The sequence below is a fragment of the Hordeum vulgare genome, chromosome 2H, assembly GCF_904849725.1.
Source record: "Hordeum vulgare subsp. vulgare chromosome 2H, MorexV3_pseudomolecules_assembly, whole genome shotgun sequence".
NCBI classification, from domain to species: domain Eukaryota; kingdom Viridiplantae; phylum Streptophyta; class Magnoliopsida; order Poales; family Poaceae; genus Hordeum; species Hordeum vulgare.
Window position 1 is genome coordinate 143,257,293 of NC_058519.1, and position 10,535 is coordinate 143,267,827.

A 10,535-nucleotide genomic window follows, 5' to 3' on the forward strand; every position below is an offset into this window, starting at 1 on the left:
CCAGAAAACATAGCCCGCCACGCGCCACAGTAGGACCAGGTTATCCCGACCCCTAGAGATGGGGAAAGAGTAGTTTTTGTCCCTCATTTCATTAGAGGCTTAAGCTTTCCCCTTCACCCATTCATTCGAGGGATCATGTTCTACTATGGTCTTGATTTCCATGATCTCCCCCCAAATTCCATCACCCACCATTCCGCTTTCATCATGGTGTGCGAGGCCTTCTTGCGGGTCCAACCCCGCTTCGGTCTGTGGTTGAAGGTCCTCAACGTCAAGCCTAAGGTCGTTAACGGCGAGTAGGCTGACTGCGGAGGGGTGATGACAAAAAGGCACATTCATCAACACCATCAAGTGATGACAAAAAGGCACATTCATCGACACCATAGACACCGTCAACGTCAAGCCTAAGGTCGTTATTGATGAGGCAAGCTCAATGGGGCTACTTGGTAAAACTGCACATTCATCGACACCATCAAGTCATAGCAAAAGGAGTGGTTCTATATTACCGAGCCACACAACGCAGGTGAGGCAGCTCTTCCTGCATTCAGATCTTTCCCCCTAAGCGCCTCACATCCTGGACGAAAAAGGCCCTAGATTTGTGGGAGGCCGCAGATGTGAAGGAGCTCACGAAGAGGATCTTTGATATAATGGAGAAAATGACCTCACCAATGTGGTACAGGTGATGCTCCATCGTGGCCTTCTCGCCTGATAGTATCGGTCTATCCCAATGTAGGAATATGATCCGGAGAATTCGGACAATGCAACTGGCCCGATACGGAGCTTTTTTCGTACTACACTCGAGAAGCCATGGAAGGATTTGTTAAAGTCAACAAAGACTTGGTCCGACGAGGATGAGGATGAAGGCCTTTCCCTCCTCAATCTCGCGGGTCCGGTAATGTTTTTAGCGATTTTTTTAACTTTCATCCCTTACTTTTCTAAAAAGGAACTTACCCCTTCCCCTCCCCCCAATACCTGCAGATCTGGCTGAAGAAATCCGGATGGATTAACTGTCCGACGCCTTTGCGCGAGGACACCACGACCCCTCTGCTGGCAGCCATGTTAGTCAAGAAGCCGTATACGGCTCCGAGGGAGAAGGAGTATCAGAAGAAGGGGAAGAATAAGATCCAGGGTGGGGGGGATCTTCGATCGAAGGGTAACCTGGATACTAAGTCCGAAGAGACACTGGCTCCCTCCCACATAGAGGGAGAGGAGTAGGAAGATGAGGAGGAGGTGAGTGACTCCTTCCACACCAAAAAGAGAGTGGCGCCTCAAGACACCGAGGGAAACCAAACTCCTGTTTCTTCAACGAAGCCACGTAGGGTCCCTATGGCCCTATTCAATGACATTCAGGACGTGGATGAGGCACTTGTCCCTCGAAGGACCCTCAGGGTGAAACTCTGAGCCAAAAGGCATGTACCATAAATCCGATTATACCTTTCCTTTGATTGCCGTGGTTCTAATTAGGCTTGTACTATGTATTACGGCCTGCAGCGTGATCTCCCCACAGATCAATTTTTAGAGGGGGATTCCTAGCTAGCCAATCTAGCTGAAAATGGGACCGGCTCACCCTACTTATCTCCCCTGCTGCCGAGGGGACCGGGGAAGTGGTATCCATGGAGGCCTCCCCCGCGCCGGATACCATGGCCGATGGTGACGATGTTGTGGCTGAGGTTAACACTTTGGCCACAAAGGACCATGAGGATGAACTCCTCCTTGCGACAAAGGAGGGAGGAGCCGATCCCTCCGGGCTCCTCCGACGACCAATCCGGAGGATCCTCATCTCCAGTGCTAGTGGTAGTACTTTCTCCACTAAGGGAGACTATTATGATGCACACCGAGCCATCCACGATGAAGCCACTCCGAACTGGATGGCCAATCCTAAGGGAGGAAGGTTTGAATGATCCCTCCATCCCGAAAAATGTTGCAACCATCTGAGTGTGCTTTTTCAAAGTATTCTATCCGTTAATAACGGTCTGAAAGGAGCGTTCGACACATTGTTAGCATGCATCAAAGTAATCTACATACTTTTCTGTTTACAATTATGCATTTTCTAAAAGTTTTATTATGCCCAGTAGCCCCCAAGTCTTGTGTGAGTTTGAAAGACTCATGCAGGGGTTAGAATTATTTAGAAACAATGCGTGAAACCCCCAAGGCTCTGGTGGATTGATGAGAATGCACCCTGGCAAAATGTTTTTGAAAGTATCTGATAATTAACAAAATATGTTCTTTTGTAGGCCTTTGTATCAGCCGTAGCCCCCAGCTCTGTGGAGTTGGAGGAGATGAACGAGAAACTAAAAGTTTCCGGAGAGGAGCTAGATCGCATCAACAAGCATTTTGAAGACGTGCAAAGTAAGTGTGCGAGCCTTAGCTTTCATATTGAATTAGTTAAAATTTTGTATCTAAATGAGTACTTACCAACTGACTATACCAGTTGTTGTTGGTGACGTTGATCGACTCAAAGCCGAACTAGGCCAAGCCAAACAAGCGGTCACCGAAGAGAGGGCAGTGGCCGTACATGCTAAGTCTATTAACAAAAAAAATAAAAATCCCAGGTTAGCGAAGTTCAACAATAACTTAAGGAGGCCATCACAAAGAATGAGGCCCTTGAGCAAAAGGAAAAATAAAAAACGACTGAACTAACATTGGTCACCGCCGCTCTCCAAGAAGTGTGGAAGGAGGCACACGACCTCCACAAAGGAGGTTCATGAGATCAAGACAATCATAAGCAGGTAACTCTCAGAAAACACAAAACAAGCACGAACTTTTTATTTCTGTTTTCATTTTTTCTTCTAACTAATAATGTATTGTAAGCTCAATCCGCGAATCAATGCAATAACTCTTCAACTGATGGCAAATTTTAACATCCTCTCTCTTATCCCCTCTTTTTACATGTGAAATAAGAAGATAAAAATTAATCAAATCATTAATTGATGAGATCAACGTGTTAGATCTATTAAAACTCATACATCTTATGTGGAAGGAAGGATACGAGGGAACATGTTAAAACTGCTCAAGATTGATACAGTGCATAAACAGGGTAGGATGCATGAATAACATGCTGCTATTTGTATGGTAACATGCAAACTATCTCACTGTTCTGATTGCATTGTCGATCTCCATTGGATTTTTTTATTTACGAAAAGGAGGATGACCCCAGGCATGTGCATCTGGGCGATGCATGAAGTTATTTTATTAATTATTCATAAAGACCTTATAAAGCAATAGATCAATAAGTCCGAAACCATCATCTTGGTAATATTTGTTGCTACTCCTATTCACATGATGAAGGGGTGCCAATAGTCCGAGCCGAATACCAAACAAACCTCGCACCAAAATCTAAAATCTAAAGCCAGAGGCCCTAACCAAGCCGCTCGTCGAGTCTGGGGCACACACCGGTCTGGCACACTCTCAAAGTCCGTCGCCGTTGTCTTCCATAGATCCATCTTCAGAGAAGGTACTGACGCATTGACCATGTCAGGCCTGTTGTCGACATCACCACGACGCCAGAAAATGCCACCTCCCTACGCATGTCCATCAAGACGCATCGAACATCGAGAATCTGCTACACCATGCTGCTGGGACCCACCGTCATCGACGTGGTAGATGCCCCGTCGCACCACCACCTGATCCAGATAGCCTCCAATGCTAATCGAACATTGTCGACCAGCCACATGGCTTCGAGGGCGGCGCCTTCAGGAAGGGAACGCCGCTAATGACGCTGTTGTTGGAACTATGCGTTAGAGGCAATAATAAATTAGTTATTATCATATTTACTTGTTCATGATAATCGTTTATTACCCATGATGTAATCGTATTGATTGGAAACTCAAATACATGTGTCGATACATAGACAACAAAGTGTCCATAGTATTTCTTTGCTGGACTAGCTCGTTGATCAAAGATAGTTAAGTTTTCGTGGCTATAGACACGAGTTGTCATTTGATAACGGGATCAGATCATTAGTAGAATGATGTGATGGAAAACACCCAAACCTTAAGCATAGCGTTTGATCGTATCAGGTTTACTGCTATTGCTTTCTGCATGCCAATGTATCTATTCCTATGACCATGAGATCATGCAACTCACTAACACCGGAGGAATGTCTTGTCTGCATCAAACGTCGCAACGTAACTGAGTGACTATAAACATGCTCTACACGTATCTCCGAGGGTGTGTGTGGAGTTGACATGGATCAAGACTGGGATTTGTCACTCCGTATGACAAAGAGGTATATCGGGGCCCACTCGATAATACAACATCATAACAAGCTTGCAAGCAATGTGAATAAGGAGTTAGTCACGGGATATTGTATTACAAAATGAGTAAAGGGACTTGTCGGTAACAAGATTGAACTAGGTATGGAGATACCCACGATCGAATTTCGGGCAAGTAATATATCGATGGACAAAGGGAACAACATATGGGATTAGCTAAATCCTTGACATCGTTGGTTCGACCGATATAGATATTCATAGAATATGTAGGAACCAACATGGGCATTCAGGTCCCGCTATTGGTTATTTACTACAGAGGTGTCTCGGTCATGTCTGCATAGTTCTCGAACCAGCAGGGTCTGCACACTTAACGTTCGGTGACAATTTGGCATTGTTGAGTTATATATGTTGGTGACTAAAAGTTGTTCAGAGTCCGGGATGAGATCCCGGACGTCACTAGGAGCTCCAGAATGGTTCGGAGATAAAGAGTTATATATAGGAAAGTGGTATCCGGGTTCCGGAAAAGTTTCAAGTGTTTTCGATATTCTACGAGGAGTTCCGAAAGGGTTTCGGGGGTCCACCGGGAGTGGCCCACCCACCCCAGGGCAGCACATGGGCCTAAGAGGTGGCGCACCAGCCCCTGGTGGGCTGGGTAGTGTTGGAAATTTTCCCTAGCTAGAGGCAATAATAAAATAGTTATTATTATATTTCCTTGTTCAAGATAATAGTTTACTGTCCATGCTAGAATTGTATTGAATGGAAACTCAGATACATGTGTAGATACATAGACAACGCACAGTCCCTTGTAAGCCTCTAGTAGACTAGCTCGTTGATCAAAGATGGTCAAGGTTTCCTAGCCATAGACAAGGGTTGTCACTTGATAACGGGATCACATCATTAGGAGAATGATGTGATGGACAAAACCCAAACTATGAACGTAATATGTGATCGTATCGTTTTATTGCTACTATTTTTCTGCATGTCAAGTATATGTTCCTATGACCATGAGATCATGTAACTCACTGGCATCGGAAGAATACCTTGTGTGTATCAAACATCGCAACGTAAATGGGTGACTATAAAGGTGCTCTATAGGTATCTTTGAAGGTGTCCGTTGAGTTAGCATGGATCAAGACTGGGATTTGTCACTTCGTATGATGAAGAGGTAACTCGGGGCCCACTCGGTTATACAACATCACAACAAGCCTTGGAAGCAATGTGACTAAAGATTTAGCCACGGGATCTTGTATTACGGAACGAGTAAGAGACTTGCCGGAACGAGATTCAAATACGTATGGAGATACCGATGATCAAATCTCGGGCAAGTAACATACCGAAGGACAAAGGGAACGTTATACGGGATTATCTGAATCCTTGACATAGAGGTTCAACCGATTAAGATCTTCGTAGAATATGTAGGAGCCAATATGGACATCCACACTACAAGGAATATGCTAATACACGACGCTATTTTTTCGTCGCTACATCGTCACGATTTTTAATTTACGACGATCTCACGACGAAAAACCAAGCGTCGAAAACGGAGCGTCCCAAATGAACAGCAGTGACGTTCTGATTAAAATCGTCATAAAAGTATTGTCGCAACCTTTACGATGATCCTAAATCATCGTTGGCAATCAAACCCAGTCCTACGTGTCAAAATTACGGCGAAATCAAAACGTCATGGTTGAAATCAGCCCAACCCATTTCAATTGATCATATGGGCTGGTTTTATTTTTTTTGGGTTTTTTCTTATTGGACTTCTTTTTGGGCCTTAGCCTATTTACAGCCACTTCTAGTATTTTTTTCAAATTTTTTTGTATCATTATAATTTGGGACCTGGCCTTTTAGTGCCCAAATACATTTGGTCCAGTTTCAGTTTTGGCCCTTTTTCATTTTTGAATTCAGCAACTTTTTGTTCGAGAATTTGGATTCATTTCTATTTGTTGGGCCTTTTCAACCCAATTATTTGTCCAGTATTAAATCCAACACTATTTCATATTCAAATAAAAAAACTCCAAGTCGAATAAAAATCATCCATCATATAACATCACAAAATACATATCCCATGTTTACATAACATAATAAATCATCTCATGAATACATTTTCTTACACAGGAATATAGCAAGAACAAACAAAATTACACAATAAAACAATGGCACATCTGCTACTGTCCCAACAGTATAGTGGACTTCATTCCGCTCTCCTATGAGGCATGCTCGAGATGCCACAACTTGTCAACCTACAAGAACATTACACTGCACATGAATCAATCAAAAGGAAACAAATATAAAAAATATTAGAAATAAAAAGATTTGTGTTCATCCTGAAGATGGTGTTAAAAATCTTGAGATATAAATTCTGGAGTATAATGAGTCCAACCTAAACAGGTCACAGAAATTGAAAATTAAACTTCAAACTATCTAAGATTGTTCCAGGAAATTCTAGACAAAGGAAATGCAGACAAACAAACTCAATATCTTTATGGTATTTTCGCTTTACTGGAGGAATTTAAGCACTGACACAAGAAGGAGTCAATGACACAATAATTAGCAGACATGTAAGACAATACAAAACAAGCTACTCCACATTTCTGTGATAACCAAGTGCAAACCAGGGTGTGAAAATATTAGCCCAAAAAATCCTTTCGGCAACATACATCACTAAATTACGCTATCAATAAGTGCATGAGAGACTCTAATTTATTACCTTCAGAAGTTTTAGATCGAATCAAATGAAAACATGAAAAAGGGACTACCAAAGAGCATTATTGATTTAGATAGAGCTTGATGCTGAGTTGATTTCTGGTGTCAAATGGGGTAATTCTTTAGCCATATTGGAGAAAGGAAACCTGACTAGATGCCGTGATTTACTCGTGAAAGGTCCACTGAAGGCGGCTCCTTATTTTTGGTTCTGCCATAGATGAATAGAAACACTCAATATGTCAAAACAGACAAAGACACAACATAAAACTATTTCACATATCTGTGGCATGTTCACTCTCAGTTCTTAGGAAGGGAAAATGCAACCTAGAGTCCTAAACTCGTTGCATATTTTGCCTATGATGAAACTAAGAAAAACTAACTTGACAATACATGCTATGGACTGTAGTCTAAAGAATAAATGACATACAAGATTAAATAATATGATTCTATTTTGCAGAAGCAGCTGTTTTTTCATACTTCCCATGGCATTTATTAACCGAGCATGGCAATGGCGAGAATGGATTACGAGGAAGAAGACTAAAGACGAGTGTACTGACCCTGGACGACGGAGAAGAGGCTGCCGTTGGGGTAGTAGTCGTACACCAGCAGCCGCTCCTCCTTGGCCTGGAAGTATGCCCGCACCGCCACCACATTCGGGCGCCGCACCCGCCCGAGCTCCTTCGCCCGCCGCCCGAACTCCGCCGCACCGACGCCCCCCCGCGTCGCCGGATGCAACAGCAACACCTCCAACCGGAACAACAACGGAAACACCAATGATCACCTGCATGACATTTTAGATCATTATTACAGATTTTCTATTTATTTAAGACACTAGCAACAAAGATAGCTTCTGGCTTCACATATAATTAAATAACCTACTGTTATTATCATGTATGTCAAATATGAAAGAGGTAGAAACAATAGTTATGTACATTCATTGCAACCATACCTATGAAGAAGAAGAGAAACCGCTGCTATGCTTCAATCATCAATCCAACATTGCAGACACACCTAGGAAAAAAGTAATAAACATGTCCCCTAATATAAAATATCATTAGGCCCAAACATTTGGCAAATCCAAACATGATGTTGTTCTACAACTACATCAGGTAGTTAATACCTCCATGATGCTACATGTAGAAAATACCTACTCTTATCATATGAGTTTGATTGCGGGGTCGACAGGGGAAGACGATGCATACTATCACTATGCACAACTACTAATTGCAAGAACAACAAAGCTTAAATAAAGGTTGAAGTTCAACGTATCCAGGAAAAATATTATTGGAGGCCCGGGACACGATGTGCTGCGTGAAGCCATGGAGGCCCGGGATGTTGCTCGTGGCCGAGGAGCTCATTTCCCTCGCGGCACTCAAAGCCTTCCAAGGGGGCACATGCCAAAGTGAGCAAGATCAGGAAACTAGAATTTTCTCAAACTTAAATGCCATGGCATGTTGATACAAATAAGGATAGTTGTGATGTCATATCCTACCATCAGTTGGCACAATAAAATAAATTGTTATATAAACCATAAATAAATAAAAACACTAATGGCGTTTCATGCAATAGCAGATCATTCTCCCATAGAGACTTCATCAATAGGATATCAGTAGTGCCACATGAAGGGAGCAGAAAGTGACCAGGAGATGCCAGCTTGTCAAGGTGGTAGCTGCAAAGCACAATTCCATGTCATATGATATCCGTATTAATAAACTCACTGGCATATCATGTTATCATTCACTCTTCAGCAAAATCTCACCCTATTCTATGCACAAAGAAATAAGCAACATTCAGAAATAAGAAAGAAAAATGAAAGTCAAAGCTAACAAGTTTTTGAACATCACATGTACATACACTCTAGGCAGCACAAACAAACAAAGATACTACTCCCATCTGTCAAGCTATCGAAGCAGCAAGAAACCGGGACATGCTACACAACCTTCTTCTTTTTTCTGAACCGTAGATACACAACCTCGTTCATTACGAAAAATAATCGAAGCTTTCACAGTAAGTATGCTAGCTCCAGAAAACTAGTCACTCTTATCATTTTACACTCATGGTCTCCTGATTTCTATAGTATGCTGCGACGAATCACAGTAAATAGCTATCAAACACACCAAATTCAATTGGCACTCCTTGGCCAAAGCTACCACATAAGTTGAGCATCATCTCGTGTTAATAATCTGAACTGTGCACGTGCACAACCGAAGAAAGTAGCACGCATGGACATGGATAGATAGATCTGCGGATGTTGATAATCAAGCATGTTGATGTTGGTGTTAGTACAGAAAAGGCTGGGAGCAACCATGTGCACGTTATGGGCTAGTGTACTAGTATTGATGTAACTGCGTCCAAAGAGAAGCACTCTGAACCTTGAGTTTGAGAGTTTCTTCAGAGACGGTTGAAGGGAAGCTGTTGAGAGGCATGTCCACCAACGTAGTTATGCCACCTGAAAATGGAGGAATTAATTTGCAGGACTACTGTATGCAGCAAGAGAGAATACTTCTAATTACCAAATCCTGCCAAATCAGTCGTGATCCAGTAATGTTGCTTGCTATGTACAATATGTTATTAGTTAACTTAATGATAGCTACTTAGCATATCAGGTCAATTCTGAATCCCGATTAGCACAGCCAGATACAGACCGAAGTGCTTTGGAGTGTGGCTCTGAACTACTAATAAGTTATAACGGATTCGCACCTGCGGCGGCGACTCTTGTGCCGGTGGAGAAGCCCCATCACCTCCATTGGCCTCCACGCTCACGCCCGTGCCACTCTGCGGCATTGCGAACAAGTCCACCACCGTCACCGTGTACTCGTCCAAGAACTCCTGCAGCATCAGCCCCATCACCTCCATCGGCACCCCGGCGCGCACTGCAAGCACATCCGTAGATCAGATCAGATCGATGCAAAACCGAAAACATTAGCACTAAACGTAATCATGAGAGAGTATTAATTGGAGATCGGTCGCTGATTAGCTGGTTGCGTACCGTGATTGAGCATCTTGAGGAGCGCGACGGGGGCGATGTAGATCTGCTCTGACGAGTCGGGGAGCGGCGCGTCGGCGGCCGGCTCGGGGAGGCCGGTGGCGGCCAGCAGGCCAGGAAGCATGTGGTTGTCCATGGATCTGCCGGTTGTCCTCGCTCGCAAGATTTGATCTGATCGTACAAGTCGCGTTGGCGTACCAATCTGGCCGTCCAGGACCAAGGAATTATCGACGACGAGGACAACGCGGGCTATATTTATCACGCCCTCTTTTCTTTCCTTCACCTGCGGCGCACACGAGCTGAAGCTAGGGAGAGGGCCGGCGGCGGGCGCAGCAGAGGGGGGAGGGAGGGAGGGAGGGAGGAAGAGGGCTAGGGTTTGGCTGTGGGTGGGGTTTTTTAATTTCTTTTTTTCCTATATATACATGGATGGATGGATGTGAGATGGTGAGATAGATGGATGGATGGATGGGCACCATGTCATCAATCCGTGGGAAGAGTTCTGATTGCTTTGAAAAATCAGTGATTTAAAATAGTTTTCATGTATTAAAAATAAAGAAATTTTGTGAAGCATATATCAAAAATATTTTGCAAAAGGGCATCACAAATATTTTCACTAGATTAGACCACATTTT

The 10,535-nt window shown here is 43.4% G+C and overlaps 1 protein-coding gene across 1 annotated transcript; it reads right to left on the minus strand.

Moving 5' to 3' along the window:
- Nucleotides 1-7,454: 7,454 nt before the first annotated feature.
- LOC123425905 (probable inactive receptor kinase At1g27190) lies at nucleotides 7,455-10,194 on the minus strand. Its single transcript, XM_045109669.1, has 3 exons — nucleotides 9,907-10,194; nucleotides 9,618-9,790; nucleotides 7,455-7,661 (listed from the first exon to the last, which is right to left on the minus strand). Exons 1-3 carry the CDS (start codon nucleotides 10,037-10,039, stop codon nucleotides 7,455-7,457), a joined length of 513 nt encoding a protein of 170 aa, XP_044965604.1. The 5' UTR covers nucleotides 10,040-10,194.
- Nucleotides 10,195-10,535: the final 341 nt, after the last annotated feature.

Excerpts from the sequence above, each read along its gene's own strand:
- LOC123425905 (XM_045109669.1), bottom strand. The coding sequence starts at position 10,039 with ATGGACAACCACATGCTTCCTGGCCTGCTGGCCGCCACCGGCCTCCCC. Across the intron at positions 9,791-9,906 it reads CCTCAAGATGCTCAATCACG|TGCGCGCCGGGGTGCCGATG; the intron begins GTACGCAACCAG and ends ATGTGCTTGCAG. Across the intron at positions 7,662-9,617 it reads CACAAGAGTCGCCGCCGCAG|GTGTTGCTGTTGCATCCGGC; the intron begins GTGCGAATCCGT and ends TTCCGGTTGGAG.